Below are 19,901 nucleotides of genomic sequence, written 5' to 3'. Positions count from 1 at the left end.
AGGTCTTTTTCAATCAACATCGGGGAATGGCAGGTCAGGCTTGTGATGAGAATTAAGTTCCTAATTCTGAGTGTTTGCATAATGCCTTTCATCTGCAAAACACTTCCACAAATACTAATTGGTATGAATTACAGCTTGGCATAACAAAAATGGGGCTGCAAAAGTCTCTGCAGATAGCTGATAACACAAAGTTCATAGGCTATTTTTCATCTTTTCTGTATTCAAGGTTTTACATGAGGTATTTCCCCTCCCTACCCAAGTGCTGTGTTCCATAAATGCAAACTCTGTCGCTGCCCCTGTATCCAGTGTGTCCCCAGTGTGTCCCCAGTGTGTTGTGCATCACAGAGTCAGTGATGCTGAGTTCCCACCCTCAGCCCCACTGCAGCTCATCTTCCAGTGGGCTGTGCTTGTACCCTGATGGAGAGCAGCCTGCTTTGACCTTGCTTTCTTTCAGCTTGCATGTTGGTTCTGTTTTAAAAGTTTTGAATGGCTAATGCCAACGAGTTAAATCTTTGAGGGGCCTCACAGGTGATACTACAGCTGAAAATAATAATAAACCTGTTTTCATGCAAGGAGCCATGACAGCACTTTCTTAGGTGTGACTGAAAAGCCTGGTGCACACTTCCAGTTCCCAAAAATGTAAAAAATTATAATGATGTCTCTTTTTCAGCCCTTCACTCCCTATTTTATTTTAAGTACTGCAGAATCCAAAGTTATAATTGTGAATGCATATGTATAATGAATTTTATAACTTGCTGGTGACAATCTGCTGAAATAATTAAATAGAAATGTTACAGCATGTGAAACTGGACTAAGTTGTGAGATTTAAATGCTCTTTATTGTGCTGACATTCAACCTGATGGCTGGCTTGCAGCTGACAGTCTGCTTTGAATGGGTCTGTGAAAGCTGCCTACGAAAAGCAAGTTCATGTATTCTTTGTGAAAATGGCATATGGAGCTGACTAAAAGGGATCCTCAGTTCCACTGGAAAACTTGTGGGAGTTGACAAGTTGAAAAATTTTGGAAATCTCCATATAATGATCCAATTCTTGCTTAAAAATAGCTGTGTGCTCTGGTGCTTTATAACATTCTCCTTGCACAGAAAGAGGGGAGAGAAAGGGGAATTATAAACACTAAACATATGAATAAGAGATGTTAAAAATCTTGTGTTCCTTGGATGTGAAAGAGCCAAACTCTGCAGCAGCTGCCCCCACATTCAGTGGTAGCAGAACTCTTCTTCCTCGTCAGCACTGTACCAATACATGCAACTGCAGGTTGCATCTGCAAAGGGGAACTGCAAGTCCTCTGCCCCTGCTGTCTGTAATGATTTTTGAAGTGGTTTATTCCTCACCTTACCCTCCAGTCAGGCTGGTTCTGCGGGTCTCTCCAACTGCTATGGGGATACAAGCTGGAGGGCTTGACTTGGAGCTCACAATTTTCCTTTTATTATCGAATCTCTAAGGCTCAGTGAAGTGACCTGAGCCCTGTTTTGTGCTCAGTCCATGTTTGTTAGGCTTCTTCTCAAATGAGACCAAGAAAGGGAGTTTCCTGAGCTGGCTCCTCTTGTAGATGAGACTGAAAAGTACATGTCTTGGGAAGAGGAGACCTCTGCAGCTAAAAATGTACTATGCCATGCAGCATATAATGCCATATATCCTCCTGTGCTGCTACAGAAAGCTCTGAGAAGTTGATTTTCATCTCCAAGGGACTTGTTTATGGTCTTACACTAGTTCCTAGATGCTTCCTTTTTTATCTTTGTTGTTTTGAAAATGCTGGTTAAATCAAGCACCAATGAAATGTGCTGTCTCTGCTTAATCCCTTCTGAGATGGACTTGTCAATGCAAAGCTGGCAGAGAAATCTGGATTTTGTAAGAAGAAAAGAGAAGAATGGAACAAACATTAAAAATGAGTAGCAGTATTTGGAAGGGATTGCCCGAGTTGTTCCTCTCTTTGCCAGTTTTTAATGATCCAGCATTATGTCCATCCTGGATTTTAACACTGTTTCTCCATAATTCCTTATTTTTAGGGTTGGTCGACGGCCTGTACTGCTCTTCTCTGTCATATTCATTTTGATATTTGGACTGACTGTGGCACTCTCAGTGAATGTGACCATGTTCAGCACACTCAGGTTTTTCGAGGGATTTTGCCTGGCTGGAATAGTCCTCTCCCTGTACGCACTGCGTGAGTATTCCTTCATCGCCCACACAAATGTGTTTTTATCTAGTATGTGGTCGGCTGTTCTCTGGCTTCCTGCTTTTGTTCAAACAGATCAAACCAGAATCATATTGATTGCAAAAGCTTTAAGCCTGAATTTTGGTAAGGAGGATTTTGCAGCTGTCTCTTTAGGTTACTACAAAGCAGCCTGTGAAGCTGTCTCAGAGTTAATTTGAAAAGTTTGAGTGGTTTGGGTTTGTCTGTTGTTTTTTAAACCTAGAAGTTACCTGGGTCATAGGAATAATGTGTAATGGGAATAGATTTCACTCTGCAATATTGAGCTCAGTGGGAGACTTACCACTTTGGCTGCCTCTAGCAGTTTGTACTCTGGCACTTTTACAGAACTTCCTCTATTACTTGCAGAAATATCCTGTGTCTCTGCCTCAGGATTGTAAAGTTACATCCAAAATATGTTAGAAGACCCTGAAGTCCTTTTATCAACTCCTTTTATTTTTTGGTTGGGAAATTTTGGGTCTTTGTTTGGGTGTTGATGTTGTTTGTCTGTTTCATGAGGGAGAAAGAAATCTCTGAGAGAAGCTTGAGAGAAAGCTTTTAAGAAATACCTACATGCTCCCATCTGGGATGACTTGTAAACTTGTAGACAGACCATTTGAAAATCCCTTCTGGAGGCCTTGCCTTTGGAGGGTGCATCCATGATGCCACCAGCCTAATCTGTGTCCCTTGGATGTGTTCCAGAGAGCATCTTCTGCTTCCTTGGCTGTTTGTAATTAACAGGTAGCACCACACCAACCAAAGAAAACACAAAATTTCCTCCTCTTTATTATGGCTCTGGAAAAGTATTATCTAATTATATCCTAGAAGCTGCTGTACAGATCTTCATAAAATTCTATTTACTTCCTATTGTGGATGGTATGTAACGCATCAAGATTTAGCTCAGTACCCTTACTTTGCACGGAGTACTTTGTAGTATTAAGTTCCAGTTTTTATTTTTGGTCTGTGCCAAGGGGAAAGAGGCAACAGATGAGTTTGTTCTGTGTTACACTTCATTGTTACACCTGATATGGTATAACCCAAGATACATGATTTTTTAATTCTCTTGCCTTTGCTCATGTAATGTCTAATGAGAATCTTTCACAAAAAAATGAAATACCAAAGAAGACATTACACTTTTATTGGGAAGCAATTTAACCTGTGTGGTTCCCATGGGAGGGGGCTTCAGCAATTACCAGTGTGATGTTCAGCTGGATAATAGGCTTTGTCAGGATTTTTCACAGCCCAGTTGCAGTGTGTTATTTTTTTTCATTTGATGAGGAGTTTTTTAACTTTTAAGGGATTGCAACTGATGATTTTCATGAGGAAATGCCAACTAAGTAGAAGTTTTTTTATGATTGCAGTGAAAGAGTGTATGTGTTGCTTTAGACCAGATAATAGCTTGTCAGCCCAGGCTTTCATTCAGAAAATGGCATATTCTGGTTGCTTCATGCACTACTTGGTCCAGAGCAATGATTTGAGTCTGATATTTTATCCCTACCCCCTCTAAAATTCAGGTGTTTGCTATTACCACTGCTGTCTGCATAGACAATGCCTAAACTGAGCTAGTAGGTGTTAGGTGAGATCTGTGTGAAATTAGCTGCAGGCTGAACATCAGCACTCTTCTGTGAAGGTGAGAAAACGTGAAAGATGCAACACCTGAGCCTCTGATAAATCTTCTGACCTTCTGTCTCAAGAGATTAAGGGAGTGGGTTCTTACTGTATTAAATAATTTAAACAGAAAAGAAGTTGACACCTTGGTATGGAGTACTAAGAAAGAAGTGATCCCTAAAGTCTCATGAGAATGGGAGTTGTAGGGTTTTCTCTCTGGTGGTGGTTTAGATTTTAGTCCTCATAATCTGTTAGGCTTCTTCTCGGTCTTTATTTACTATCTTTTCTGCTTGAATCAGAAAAGTGTGTGGAGTATTCTTATGATTCATATTCTCTCTTCCCTTTCCCTTAATGGCCTTCATTTCTTCCCCTGAGATTTTGTGCCCCTGAACTCCCAGCTCGCTGCCCTGATCAGAACAATGGAAAGTGGAAAGTTTGACCTGTTAATGGCAGCCATTAGCCAAAATTTCCAAAGCTACTGTGCAGAAGAAAACTGCACAGGCTTGCATAGCCTGCAAAGGTAATTAGTCTGCCTCTGGGATCCTTTTACACTGTGTTGAGCTTCCTAGTTGTGCTTGGATTTATGGCCTGCCTGAGGGAAATGGTAAATAACAGTTCAGGATGCTTTGGGAATGAGAAGAGCACCAAAGTGGTGTCTTTAAAACACAGAGCTGCCAAGATTGAGTTGCCTTCATCCAAACCACACTCTTTGTAGCCTAGTGCTGTTTTCTGAGCTGTGTGCCCAAAGGTGCAGAGTGTGCCAGGGATGAGCCCTGCCCTCTGTGGAGGGACAGCACAGAGGTGCCCATGCTCCTCTGTGGACTTTCCTCGTGCTGTGGTGAGCTGACTTCTTGTGCCTCTTGCCTCGAGCTGCTCAGGGCTTATCTGAAGGAACCACCTTGGGATGTTGATTTGTTAAACTGAAATTTTTTCCTGCAGCTGCCATAGTTTTGTTGGAAGATGTGTTTCAGGTGAAATTTTTAGTGAAGCTGCAGGAAGAGACAGGCTTTGTGTGGGTGATGGTACTTGCTGTGAAGGAGGGAAGTAGAGGAGCATTGTGCCCAGGGCTTTCCCCTCTTGGCTGCTGTGGGTCCTTGCATCATCCAGGAGAATGAAAGGCAGCAAATCCTATTCCACTGAGCAAACATATACAGCTTTGAAAGGCTTTTCTTTCGTGCTCATGGGGAACAGGAGGAGCCTCCATCCAGAGAGGAAGGACGGACATGCTGGGCCTGCTAGCTCAGCACGGAGGGATGCACGGTGCCACAGCTGGCTGCCCAGCCAAAGGTCAGGAGGTCTGAGTTTACCCATTGGAGTGGAAAGCCCTAAGATGGGCCTGAGAGGAATTCTCCTTTGGACAGGCTGAGGGAGAGGAAGAAGTGTGAGCAGGGTCATGGGTGCTTGAGTAATGCCTCTGCTGGTATCTGTGGATTTGCAGCAGCAGGCGAGGCATGCCAGTCTTACACAGATAGCTCTGCTTGCTGCTGCAACTCACGTGGGACCAAGTACACTCAGCAAATGTGGAAGTCATGGGAGAGAGCAAATCTGATTACTTTTAGGGTGGGGAGGGTGTTGCATCTGGGTCACTTTCCTCTCACTGGGTCATTGCCTTGGCCCTGACCACAGAGCAGCCTTTTCCTGGGTGCTTGTTTTGGGGAGAAGGGCAGATGCTGTGGATGACTCAGCACCGCTCCCGTCCTTAGGGCGCGTTGCCATCAGCTTACACCAGAGCTCTCATGGCTGAGGGCAGGAGCTCCCCCTTCACCCCCTCTCCTCTCACATGCTGCTGCCCAGGTTGGGCTGGTGCCAGCAGCTCTCTGCCAGGCAAGCCACCCACCTTCCCTCCAGAGACCACCAAGTGTGCTGTTGTCAGTGGGATTGTGCCCTCTGATCTTGTGCCCCGCTTCCTTTGGGAGATCTACTGGGCACAGCATCTCTTGTGCTGCCTGAGCCTGGGGGATAGAGTGGGAGTGGGAGCTCACACTGGACAGGGCCATAAAATGAATGAAGGGGAAAAAACTTTCCCTTCCAGCTGTTTGTGTCCTGTGCTGTATCTGTTTTCCTGTCAGGATCCCTGCTTTTGTCACTTTCTGGAGCCAAAGATAGGGCTTTGGTATTAATTAAATTATTTAAGGGGAAGGAGAGGAAGGAAAGAGATATTTTTCTGGCAAATGCTCCTGGCAGGTTGAAAGAGGTTCCCATTAAAATGCTGTATGCTGTCGCTAATGACTGTACCTGAGCTCAGGCAGCACAAGCCATGGTGTGGATTTGCACACAATTTCAGGCTGTTCAGCAGTTTCATGGGTGACTGAGCTACAGATTATGCTGCAAAAATTAGAAAGTCTAGACTTGAATGAAATGGTAAATAAGCTCTGGAAATAGCTTTGCTGGAAAGAGGAGGGCATCTCAGGTTGGAGCAAGGAAGCAGGGGTGTCCCTCCAAAGCTTAATAGCAGAATGAGTGGGCATGTTGCTTCTGTTTCACTCTTGGGAGAAAAAAGGTAGAAACACTGTTGAAAATCATAGGTTGTGTTTCAAAAGCCTGTGGAACCTTGCCAAAGGCTTTCAGACCAGTTAGGATGTCCAGCTGTGATGTATCTTTCTCATTTATAGCTAGGTCAGTCTAACCTGTTACTCCTGTAAATTACACAGGCAGTGATCTGAGAGGCTAAACAAGGCTTCTTAAGATATTTTGTTTAAAACATGCATCCTAAAAAGCTAGAGCAGAGTACTGGAATGTTTGCTGCTGACTGAAGAGTGAGCAAGTGCCAAAATGGGCCACCTCTGATTGTTGGGCTGTAGTGATGTCAGATTTGTAAAATAATTTTGCTTCCAGTCAGGTGTTAATAGAAAGGTTTAGATTTATCTTTTTTTTATTTTCCTCCTTTATTTTTCAAAAGTGTATAGGCTCTGAAACCCTGAAGCTTTCCCAGTTTATAATTTATTTCATTCTCTGTTTTCCTCTCATGACTCTTTAGTAGCAAGCATGGCCTTGGCATGGCAGGTGAAGCACTGGAAACATCAGGCTCTGAAGCTATTCTGTGTAATCTGAGCTGGCTCAATAAATAACCCTGCAAAGCATTCCCAAATCGGAGGATGTGGAAAACATCTGATTCCTTTCCAGTGCATTGACATGTGAGTTAGCTCTGCAGTAACGTGCAGTTCTCTCCACTGACAGGTCTGTGATAAGATCAAGGTTGTTAAGCCACCTACCTTCTGTTTATGTAACCAGCCTTCCTTTGTCTGAGTCACTTGACACAGATCTGGTAGGAGTGATCGCAGAGGGATCCACTGAACAAAAAATCTGACTCACCTTAAAGTGACCATTAATTGTTAAGTGATACAGAACCACTTTGTTTATAGAGCCACCACAGGCTGTTCTATCACTGAGCCGGGATGTGATTTTCTGGAAACCGCACCGCTACAATTTTCGATAGCTTTGTGGGAGAACTGTTAAAAAAACCCCATAGTATGCAATAGGAGCTCTCCAGCTGCTCAAAAAAAGTGCTGTGCATGCCTTTTACCAGGTGCCTGGGGGCTCAATTTATGCAAGAGTGGAAAAGGTTATTGGAATTACAGTACTCTCCTTATAAGTATAAATTGTCCTTGTTCTACGCTGCTTCCCTCACTACAGTCAAATCACAACTCAAAATAATCTGTTTGCCTCTTTTTCCTCAGTACTTCTGCTGAATTTCCTTCCCTTTTCTGATGGTCAGAGTGGGTATAGGCCCTTCGAGGAACACAATGTCTGCCATTAGGGCATGGACCCTCATCCTTATTTTAACCCCTACACACTGTGATCCGGAGCAGAGGTGCCCTTTGAAACGTTGCTAACAGATTGTCCTAAATCCTGGAAAAATTGCACCATTGAAGGCAGCCCATTTGAAATTAATTTATACCAAGTCTTCAAGTATGCCAAAGGAGAATGAAAGTAGTCTCTTTCTAAAGCTCCTTGGAAGGTTAGAAGATGTTTGCTTGATGCAGATATTACAGCAGAATATAATTTTAATCAATTTTTCCATTTCGTTTACTGAAAATCTTGTGTGTTGTCAGTGTGACAAAAAGCCTAAGGAATTAATTTTATTTGAGGTACTTTTTGTATGACTGGTCAATTGTGAATGCAATTAAGATGGAACACTGCAGTTGTTACATTTGTGATGATGACAATCAGATGAGATTAGAGAACACTTGCAATTTCCCCAGCTCAGAACACAGTTTGCATTTTTACCATTTAAAGAGTCTGTCTTTTAATTGTTCCAGACCAGCTCCAACACTGGGTATGCTCAGTCTGCAAAATCTTACCTTCTGTCACGCAAATACTTGAAACTGGTCAGAACTGCAATTATACTTTTAGGGATTTTTTTAAATTAGTGTCTTTTTATTTTGAGCAATGTCAAAGAGATTCTTAAGTCTGTTGCACAGCTGAAAGCTTGCTGCCACTGAAAGGAAATGAGAGCGGCTTTTCTCTTCCTCTTCCAAATTCCTTTGCATTGTCTCAGCTGCTCATACAACTAATGGCTTTAGACTATAAGGGAGTGTTTAAAAAGTTGCCTTTCACTTGCAACTCTTTGACTCAGCTGAAGTGATGTTACATCCTCACTTTAAGAATAAATTGTGAAGTGTCTGTTCCCTCTGCTGGTTTGTTGGGGTTTTTTTCCCTCTTGCTGTAAGACAGCTGCTAAATGACTTTTTCTTGCTACATAGATCCAAGCTAGTGTCCTGTGTTGTGTAGGGTGGCTCGTAGCAAAAGCTTCCCCATACACATCTGTGAAGGCCACGTCCAAGTGACTTTGGGTTTTAAATCTTTTTAATTTTTCGTAGCAGGAAGCTACATTTTCTACAGAGAGCATCAGAGAGAAGTTGTACATATAAAGCCCATTGTGCTGAGACTGTCGGCTTACTGAGTTTTACCTGCCCTGTTCCTCATCTGTGTGCCGGCACTTGGCAGCACTTGGAAACAGGATGGGGTAGTGCTGGAAATGAGACAAGCAGTGACATTCTCAGGAGTTGCATTTAAGACAGACAGCGTTCAGGGTTGGATTTGTTTTTCCCCCAGATGCTTCTTCCAGTGAAGGCACAGACATACACACATTTTTGTGTGTATGTGTGAGCCAGCTTTCTGCTGCAGAAGGAAGGACGCATAGGTTCATAAATCACCTAGGAATGAATAGTGCTTTACTTCCCTTTCCTGCCTATCCCTACAGGTTACCTTATCAGGAAAACAGGCCAAGTTATAGCAACAGGATGTGCATAGAGGAAAAGCCATGTGTATGTAGAAGGTGCATTTCGAAGTTATCTGTTGTGACTTTGAATGTTCAAGTCCAGCAACAAATGTCAATGCACAAATTCACATAAATATTTATGTGCCGTTCAAGAGGAACCATAATTAAACAAGGCTAGCCAAATTCCCATCCCCAGTCACGCAGACATGATTCCTATTTTCTCACTTACAAATAATATAACCCTGTGGGATTTTTACCAGTTCAAGTTAATTAAATTTCACTCAAAGCATGAAATTTGCAGGCAGTGCTCATTGAAGTAATTCTGCAAGTATGTATTATTTAGTCAGATACAATAAAAAGTTCACTTTTGTTTCAATTCTTCGTTTTATTTGAAGACAGTGTACAGAATTTAATCATACACATCATATCAGTGTTCATATCACTCATTTTAAAGAAAACTCCTTGATGTAGCATTGTGAATGAATTTGTAAGTTATATGCTACAATTGCTGATAGATCTAAAAGTATGAGCTATGTTTTTGTCTTTTGAGAACATCTGGTCCCTTCTTAAATGACTTGTACAGATGCTTATGTAGTTTTTAGAGATAAGTTGAGACCTAAGTGCTAGTGTCTTGGAAACTTGTTTGTTCTCATTCTTTGAATTCTGATTATGGTATGAATTGTGAGAGAAGAAATCAGTTTACTAAAGTCCAGTGAATGATGTGAAAATCTTTGCACTACTCCAGTTTTGGATGTATAAGCTCTATGACTGCTTTAGACACCTTTATATTCAGTATGGAATCTTTCAACTTTTCTTGCAACTGTTCTTGAATTTAGGCCTGGTAAAAAAACCCAGATAGTATCCTAGGGAAAAAAGGGGTTTGAAGAAGGTTCAGTGGCTTGGAAATAAAGCTGTCCCTTGATGAAGTGCTTGTGCTGAACTGTGGAAGAAAGCACTATCCAATACTTGCATCAGAAATTCTGGATCCATGTTCTTGCACCTCTCTGGGTGATGTCCCCAGCTCCTTGATCTCCCAGCATTTCTTTCTAAGTGGCTTGTGCTTGGAGGAATTCTAGGCAGGCTAACAATTCTTGTGGCCTCTCCTTCCAGCTTTCTGCCTGAGTCCCATGGCAGAGACCACCCTCTCTGCAGTGCCTCAGCCCTCTCCCTTGCAGTGAGGCATTGAAGTGCAAATACATCTCCATCAATGGCTTAGATCACATAATCAGTGCACTAGGTTAAGGACATACATTTCATTCTGCTGTTGTTTATTCTCTGAGAAGAATAATCTCTGGCAGAAGCAGCAGGGGAGAGCAGTGTTTGCGCATGCCTCGGCTGGACTAGGACTGAGAAATGTCGTGGAGGAGGGCAAGCTCTGCTGGAGCACTGTGCACGGTAATTGTGGTTTTGTTAAAAATGCAGACTGGAGAACCTGTGTGTCCTGGTGCTAAGACTTAGGTAGGTTACTTTATATTACTGTTATCCAGACACTTGAGATTAATTCCCTGGAGAAACAAGGAGGGCATTTTCTCTATGAAGCGCTGAGTTCAATGGATATTTAAGCACCAGAGTTGTTGTCCAAAATAAATAAATAAATGGATCCCTAGAGTTTTCTGCTTGATGTGAAACTGCTGTCCAGAAGGAACAAAGTGTCAGCCTGTCAGCTCTTCAGGGACCTTTTCCAGATCCACTGTTGCTTCCACTCAGATTTCAGTCTTGTACTTGTACAAGGCACTGTAGCTCTCTCCTGAATATGGAGCACTCGATTAACAGAGTCAGAAGAAAGAAAGGCAACAAAAAAAGCACAGGAAGCAGAATCAATAATGTGGTGAGGCAAAAAGTACTATAAGGGAAGAATTTCTGTGGGGTTTTTTTCATTATTATTATAGCACATAAAAATGGATTGAAGGCAGGAAGGAAAAATAAGAGCAACTTAAAGATTGTGTAATGCTGGAAGTAGCTTATGGGGTGACATTGCAACCAGTGTTCCTAATAACATCTCATTTTTGTTTCATTTATAGCTTTGACTTTGAAATGTTTGGTTGGGGTTATTTTCCTAGAACTTGACTGACTTGTTTTTCAATGCAGAAAGCCAAATCTGTCTTTCTAGGAAGCTTGAAGAAAATTAATTAAAGAGCTTTTGAATTATAGATCCATTAAAAATGACTCTGCTTTGAAAGTTAAATAAATAAATAAAACTGTCAGTGTTTGTCATCTGCGGAAAAAAAAAATAAATTGTTTCTCTTGTATCTGTACAACAGAGAAACCCAATTAGTGAACTCCAATGCTTTGGAATTTGGGCAGGAGAAGCTTTGATTATATCAACCTTGACTGTACTCACAGGAGTCTTTTCAGGTGTCAGGTGTGAGTTTAGAACAGTGAATCAGCCATTGTCACATTGTGTCCAATCAGTTGCTCTATCCTGCTTATTTATTTTCTTTAGTGTCTGTGCTAAGGCTGGAAGCAAAATACACCAAATCCAATCTGCACCTTGCAAACCTGATGGATTTGACTTTTTCAGGAGACACATTTCATCCTTTTTAACTGGAGGTTTTACTGCAATAAAAAAAGCATTGTTGCAGGTGCCTTTCCTCCCTTCCTGACCTTTTCTTTAATGGTGGTCTTTCCCTGAAGATAAGTGTTTCCTGTGGGTCTAGGGTTAGTAACATGTGCTGAAGCAGAGAAGAAGAATAGTTAATGCATGACCCAAAGAGGGAAAATTAAAAAAACCCCAGACTATACAGTATGTACTACAGCTGCCTCCTCTCTCATGCTGTGATAAAAGACAATGTGACAGATATTTTTCTAAAATAAGAAATCTGCTTCAATCCAGTGAAGAATAACAGCAGCGATTAAAGATTTTGTGTCCTAGTTGTTTTGGAAACAAAAAGATGGCCAGACAAAGCTGGCAGCGTGTCGTGCTAGCATGTGTGAGTGTGAGTAGCACTGCTGCCTCACTGCTGTCCTTTGCTGGGAGGATCCTGGCTGGGAGGCTTTTCGTACCTGCTGGGACCTGCGTTGGGCATACCAGTGCTTTTTCCTGCCAGGACAGCTTTGGATTTGTCTTCTGACTAGGATACTTCTATTTACCTGTGATCTCTATAGTGTGGCCACTCCTTCAGGCCACAGAAGCATGTCCTGCTTGCCCAGTGCTGCTCAGCTGCCAGCCAACAGCTGCAGTGTGGCTCTGCAGTGCTGTGCAGGTGGAATGCCTCACAGGAGTGGGCTGCTGGGAGAAATAACCCACCTGCCTGTCCAAGCAGGACACGGCCTTTTGTTTATGCATCTGATCCTTTCTGCCCTGATTCTGGGAGTAGCTGAAATCTCAAAATGACAGTGGAGGAGGAACTGGCTGGAGCTTTTGTCCTGCAGGAGAGTCTGACAGCAGCTCAGGGACAGCCTAAGCTGACCTAGCTCTGCCTGTTCTGGGTATGTCCATCCTGCCCTGGCTGGTGCTCCCACCAGCCTGGTTGGTGCAGAGTAAACAAGCAGATAACTGTTGATCTTATTGTTTTGTTTGGTTTAGAGTCAGTTTTCCCCAGGACTTTTTCCTCACAAAAGCTCACTGCAGGGTGGAAGAAGCATAGACAGACAAAGGTGGAGAGAAGGAGCAGGTGCCTGGGGAGTCAAGGAGAGAGGAGGGACTGCAAGGGAGATGGAATAAATTTGCCTTGCCATAATGTCCTGCTGTAGAAGCAGTTTAAGAGCCCTTGTGGCTTGCTTGTAGTGGAAATGAATCAATTCTTGCAAGCTTACTGCAGCAACCTTGGGTCAGGAAATTCCCTTGGTGTAAACAGATTAGTCTGTTGCAAGTCATGGTGAAGCTTGACTTAGTTCAGTGTGGGTCATTCTTAGATGTGGGATTTAAAACTTATTTCTTGCAGGCTTTTTGAAGATTAGACAGTGTTTAATTGCATCTTGGCAGAGACAAGCAAGTCTGATACACTGACAAACATATGTCTTGGACAGGTTGGTGCTTCCTTTCAGGAGAGCTGTCTTTGCAGTAGTAGCAGATGGAAGTCCTTCCACCTTTTCTAGGCACTGACTAACTTCGAGAAGAGCAGATAAACTGGCAGCAGAGAAAAGCAATTCTTAAAATAATTTACAGAGATCTGTATGGCTTTAACTTTATTTATTTAAGCTTTCAGAGTGAGAAGCCTGGCTTTGGATTTATTGGAAACTTCTGAAGCTTAGTTGGAGAACCAAATATGATCAGGTCCTAGTTACAAGACTTCCACTTTTCTGGCTGGCTTTTCTTAGCAACGTCCAAATTAGTGACTAAATAAAACCCTTCAGTCTGCTGATGACAACAAAAAAAATTTGTGATTCAGACCAAAACATCTTGATCATGAACTTGGCAGTGCTAACCTTGAAGAGCAGAAATGCAGACCATCAAGATGATATTTCAGTACTGGAAAGAGTTGCTTTGAAAAGGTCATTTTGTTGCTGTCCCATCAATTTTATTCAGTAAATATTGCCCTTCAATGAGACTAAATTTTATTTTTTGTCTTTGGGATAAGAAAACGTTAGGTCTTGAACTGCGGGGCAGAGATGATGATGTTTTTGTCTAGGATAGAAATGCCGAAAGCTGTTCTATGTGCTGAATTGTCTGTCAAGCTCCTATAACCTTGGACTTTTAATCAGAACATTTTCAAAGACTTTGGGATTGTCAAAGTGTGTGGGTGTTTTTGTTTGGTTTTGGCTTACGTGGTTTGAGGGTTTTGTTGTTCTCTTTTGTTTTTTAATTTGTTATTTCTGTATTCTGAATTAATTTTTGATTGCTAATTGGGTGTCTGCCTGAGAATGTCTGACTACAGAATGCCCATTTCTATTTTAAAATGTACTGTGTAAAATAGGAAACACAAAAGGAAGTTTCAGGATTTATGTGTTTGGGCTTCAGCTGTGTCTCCTGTTTGTTTTGTTATAAATGGCAGTACTGAAAACTGTGCTCCCTGAAAAGTGAGTTTCACTTTCTCAACAGTAGAATGAAATAGTGTTTATTCTTTGGAGAAGACATCTATGAGAAGAGTACACTACAACACTTGTTATAATATATTAGGAGTGTTCACTAAGGTTTATGTGAAAACAAAATTTTCCTGATGATTCTGAATTGGAAAACTGGTCTGCAAAATATTGTGCACTATTCTAATTTCAAACAGAATTTTAGTAACTTAAATTAAAGCCACTGCAAGAAGGGTAAATGCCAAGGCAAACAATATTTAAGCTGATTTTTTTTCATATCCTACATGTGAGTTACACTTGTATATTGTGTAACTGGTATGAAATGGTACTTTTGAAATGTAAACCTTGAGACAATTTCAAGACAGGCATTCAGTGTAAAATTCGCTAGGTTTAATTTCAGTTAATCATAAATGTAAAATTATCACACATTTGAGTAACCTAAACATACAATCTGTTGAAAGTTCCATTTTCTGTTTGTTCTGCAAACTGGTGAATCTGGACAGGAATAGGACGTGGCTGGCAAAGCCATTCCATGTTGTTGTCTGTACCTGGAGATTTTGGCAGCATCACAGGTACCTCTGAAACAGCCGAATCCTGCCCCAGTGGCGGTACCTGTTGAGAGAGGGGCTGTCAGTGTGGTGTGGGTCTGGGGGCTAGCAGAGCTGCTGCCATTCCTCAGAGTGCTCAGTGTTCCCCTGAACATCTTTAGGGAAAAGTCTTAACTGCATGGGAACTGTGCTGCAGCTGTGATCCCATTAGGATACTGATGTTCCGTAATTATTTGATGTAGCCTTCCTGTTAGTGCAGTCACCACATAGGAGAAACGTGTTTGCATTCCTGTAACTGCTCCTTAACTCCCAGCCTGGGGGAATCCCAGCAGCTTCTGGTGCAGGGAGGAGCAGCCCTGCTCACCTGCATTCCTCTCTGCATCTGCTTCCTCTCTGCTGGTTTTGTTCAGCCGCATAATCCTGCCAAAAAATTAACAAAAATTCAATTTGCTGAGCCGATTTTCTGCACTTCTGTTGAAATATTCATTTAGGGAGCAAACAGACACAAATGTTGGAGGTCAGTGTCAGGGGAGGTGAGAATGCAGGAAGGTGGATTTTAGTGATGGGGTGACAAACTGCATCCTGACCATCATTATCTCCCAAAGCTAAATCTGAAAGCCAAGCCACAGTGCGGCCGTACATTACAGCTCTCAAAAAGCACTGCCAGCGTCAGAATTTCCTGCCACATGTTGGCACCTCCTGAATTTTGCCCGTTTGGCTGGTTTTGTAGCTGCACTCAAAATCAACTGTGCAGGGTGATGTGGCTTAAACAAAATAAATCAAAAATACTTTGCAAAATATTACTCCCACCACTGTCAGTTTCTCTGCTGTTTTTTGACAGACCCACCCTAGGATTATTGTATGTTTGCAGCAGCAGTGAAATTGGTGCAGATAAAGAAACCATAACCGGTAATGTGCTCTTTCCTTCTCCTACCACAATGTCTCTGTGCCTTCAGGATGAACTATACTTACATGAGTTTCTTGTACTCTGCAGAGTACAATTCAGGTGGAACAAAATCAAAAGGGAAAAAATCAGAGCATCATTCTGTGAGGAAAATTGAATTCTTGAAGTGTAAAATTTTTTGATGGCAATCACACAACCTTGTCCGATATGGCTACAATCTTTGGACCCAACTAAAGGAAGTTAAAGAAATGATTGGTGAGGAATGGTGCATGTATGGACTGCAGCTGAGCTGGCCACCCTCCCATGGAAAGGTCAGGGAGAGGAAGAGACTCTCTGTCAACTGTTTTTAGTGGCAAGTTGTGGTCTTTTTTCATTTGGAATTCTGGAATACTAGCAGCAGACCTAGCAAAGATAGATGAGTGAGTGAATGGCAGCAAAGAGGTCAAAGGCACATGATGAAGCACTAAAAGGAAAGTATGGCATATGGGAAGATGTGTCTTATAGGAGGGGAAGATTTTTCTACAGAAAATACTTGGCTTCTCTGGCATCTCCCTGTGCTGGAGAAACTTTGGATGTTTTATTTTTGATCACATTTATTTTATCTGTGGTCCCTGGAGATAATGTGTTGCTTTCAAATGTGATAATGTGTTACTGTTAAATGCTATGTGTATTTTATTCCTCATGTCTGGATTCCTGGATCACATTTTCATTGCAGATTCTTTCCTTGCTAAACTAGTCTGTTGTATCATGGGAATCCTTAAGCAACAAGGACAGATTAGGTGAAAGCAGATGTCAAAATATTAAAATTTCTCATAGGATAGAAACTCCCCTTCCCACATAGGCAACATGTATAATCAATTGTTGGCATAGTCTTACACACAATTCATTTGTATCTCTTCCTCTTCATCAAGTTCTTAGTGACCAGAGACTGGCTTTCAGAAAAGACTGAAGCAGGCACATGGTCTGACTCTGGGGGATGTCCTGTACAGGGCTGTGTTGGGCTCGATCCTTGTAGGTCACTTCCAGCTCAGTATGTTGTGTGATTTGATGACACTTGTGTGCAGTCTGTTGTTTGGTGGGAGAGACAGTTGCTTCCCAAATCTGCAGACATTACTCTGGTGTCCTGCACACTGCTGGAATTCACTGAAACAAATTCCCAAGTGCTGGTGTCTACATTTCCTTCATTTCTATTGTATCCTTTTTGCCAGAGTTGGAAGCATTTAGTCTTTTTGTGTACCTTATCCCCTCAAGATGGTGTGGTAAAAAATCACAGTGCAAACTTAGTTATTCATGTGATGATAAAATTGATATGAGATCAGGCAGTCAATTGACAAGCAGTAAACACAGGCTTTTTAATTCTGGAATGCTCAAGTGCTTGGTTCCTTTTGTAATGTTAACGTGGTGCATGTGACATAAGAGGAGACTTTTGTGTATGTGCATGATCTCCTAGGCTTGTCTGGAGTGATGGAAATCCCTTAAGGTGGTGGTGGCACCAAGCAGCTTTGCTGTGAACCTGGAGCCTTTGACATTAATGCCTTGGCAAACTGTCCACTGTCCCTTGCATTGCCTCAAGCACCCTGGGCTGTGGTGAGGGACACAGAGGCAGCTAGCCATGCTTCTGGGAATGCCTCCTTTTTGGAGAACTGCCAAAACTGGGCTGGCACCCTGAGAAAATGTGTCTAAAGATGCGTGCTGTGCAGTGCCTGGCCAGCGGGTATGCAGGCACGTGTGACACAGAAATGTTTCCTTGTATGACGGCCACAGGCTGATGGAATGTGGCTGGAAAGCACGGGGAGCATGTGGGTGGGTTGTGGACGTGGTGTTTTGACCACTGGTCCAGACAGTGGTGTGTCTTATGTTTTCCTAAAGTAGCATAAATTTTTGTTTTCTGGTTTATTGCGTTAGCAAAGGATCACATAAATTGTGCATGAGTGGGTGTTCTGTCATAAAATCATAATAAAAAGAATAACAGCAAAATCAAAAGTCCTGGATTCTTTGTTAATGCAGTTTTCAAATTCCCAAGTTAGAATGTAAAGCTGAATTATTTTTCATCTTAGGGAAGTGGTGAAAGATGAAAAATCTCTTGTTTAAAAAAAAAGAGGAAAAAAAGGCAAAGTCCCAAACGGTGCTATTGCCTTTAAGTCTTGGTATGGCAAAAGATTATGGGATGCCCTGCAGTCAGCAAATCCGTTTTGATCTGGTTTGAATGCTCCTCACCTGATCAAAAGCACATAATTTTTGTGTGTGTCTGCATTAGTATTGATCCTAATTTCCGGGCAGTGCCACTTAATGGCTTTTGCTCGTTTGGAGACAGGCCTGGGCTGACTTTCCCAGCCGTGCCAGTGTCCCTGGAACGCCCTCCACCCCAGCAGTCACCGCTTCTCCCCAGAGCACCGCGCCGCCCGCTGGCGTTGGCATTGCTCACCGCGCTTGGTGTCTTCCTTGGCACAGCTCCTTAATGAAACACCTGATGAGTCAGTGTTAACTAATCTCGCTTGGGTGTATGGCTGTCACCTCCCTGGAGAAGTTCTCTCTGCGTCTTGAGAATGCCATGAACAACCAAAGAGAGAAGGTGTGCGTTCAGCTGCAGTTCCTCTCTCCACGTAATTTTAGAATTCGGTACCTGTAGGGATAGCAAATTGGAAGTGAAACTGGCACAAGCAGAAGGAAATGTATGTGTCTCTTGCTCCCTCAGGCAGCACTTTTACATAAGAGGGACACTTTAAAGATGCATATTGAAATTGATTTCATCTTTCTGCTCCATTAAACAAGCAATTGGTTTTCAACAGCAGCTCGCAGATGAATCTGAGTCAAAGCAGGATGATTAACTGGAGGACAGCCAGCTTGGCCGCTGTTTGTCCTCTCCTGTTTAATACTCGGTGTGTAGTGATACACACATTAGAGACGTCAAACTCCACCCTTTGAGAGGCAATACAGTAAATTAATCTGTTGAGAAATTGCTGAGATTCCAGCCTTCCTACCAACTTTTTCATTTAACCGTGTTAGATACTGCTAGCTGGAGTTACTCAACTCAATGACTCACAGCCAAACACTGTGACACACGTTATTTTTGCTTTTTTGCATTTCCTATTTATAGATGGGTGGTTTGGAGTTCACTTGGGTTGAATACACTGAGGTGAAACTTAATTCCTGTCAGCTGGTAACAACTATTCTTCATTCAAACAGAGAATATGTTCTGCTTTCACTCACAAAATTGGGTGATCTTTGCATGGACGTATCAGCAACCCCAAACCTACAATGTCTTGAGGGCACATGTGCCCATCCCTATTCTGAATATCTGAGTTTTGGGGTGTTCTAGTAACTAACCTGACTTTAGAAAGGCAAGGATGGTAAGGAGTGTGTCTTCAAGCTCCAAGAGGCTTAATCTCTGATGTCCCAGTATTTGCCATCCCAACTATTTTAAAGGAAAAATAGATGTACTTAAAAGCTGTTAATCATTGTCATGATCCCTCTTTTGGTTTGTTAGTCAGGGAAGCAAACATACTCTATTCTTACACGTGCTGACAGGAGAGAAGATAGAAAGACAGAGGAAAATGCCACTGCTGTGTACACTGTGCCTCTTAGCCAATTTAAACCACCATTTTCATCAATTTCCCTTTGTAAGAACAAATTGGAAAATATAACTGTTTCTATCTACAGGGAAGGGAGAGTGAATCTATAAATTGAAGTTCAAGGTTATTGGAGCTCTTATCTGTCTATAATATAGGTGTATGTCTCTGAGCTGCTGAATATTTTTATTGCTGCTGGTTTAATAATTAATCTATCCTTTGGAAGCTGCAGGCCTTTTGCCTAGGATTAATGCACGCTTAACATCCTCATGTCTACCACCTTGTCCTGAAAGCTAAGTGGTACCACAAGAATCTGCTGCAGGGGTCTTGTTCCATCTTAGATTGTGTCTTCTTTTGTCTTCATAGAAAGCATTTTTAATCCCTCTCTGCTGCCAGGTTCAGACATAAAATCTCCACTGCTTTTCTGTAAATCTCTTCTACATAAGTTTGGAGGGCTGGTCCATTAGCAACTAGCAATGGCAAATGGCAGGTTTCTCTGAACTAGGATTTGAAAGAAGGTGTGTGGGTAACTGAAAGGGCTGTTGCACGTCTGTCTCCAGCTAGCAGTGGGGAAATCTGTGCCTTTAAATCACAAATCTTGCTGCCTATGAGATAAACTCCTTCCCCTATGTCAATGACTGAGTCAGTTCAGGGCCTTTCTGCACTTTCCTGGGAGAGACCTTGCTTGCTGCAGTGTTACTCGGATCTGTCAGCAAGCACTGCAGTTTTTTGGTGGCTGTGTGCTTTGTGCTTTACCTGTCCTGTTGTGCTGGTGTAGAAAAGTGCTGAATTAGTATATAATGTCTGCCACAGTGAAAGAGGGGTTAAGCAGGATGCTCAGCTGCTCCCATTTGCTTTTGAAGATCCCATTAGGTTTCCTGA

At 42.3% G+C, this 19,901-nt stretch overlaps 1 protein-coding gene across 2 annotated transcripts in view; it reads left to right on the top strand.

Annotated features, from left to right (window-relative positions):
• Positions 1 to 19,901, top strand: part of SLC22A23 (solute carrier family 22 member 23) — a 107,359-nt gene that overhangs the window by 20,549 nt on the left and 66,909 nt on the right. For both annotated transcript variants that reach the window (XM_086900498.1, XM_023919898.2), the window contains exon 3: positions 2,026 to 2,180. In XM_086900498.1, the coding sequence (XP_086756624.1) occupies positions 2,026 to 2,180 (155 nt within the window). The remainder of the gene's footprint in view (positions 1 to 2,025; positions 2,181 to 19,901) is intronic.

This window comes from Cyanistes caeruleus, chromosome 1 (genome assembly GCF_971803275.1).
Source record: "Cyanistes caeruleus chromosome 1, bCyaCae1.hap1.1, whole genome shotgun sequence".
Classification (NCBI taxonomy): Eukaryota; Metazoa; Chordata; class Aves; order Passeriformes; family Paridae; genus Cyanistes; species Cyanistes caeruleus.
Note: the sequence above shows the minus strand (reverse complement) of the source record. Positions and strands in the feature narration are given on the sequence as shown.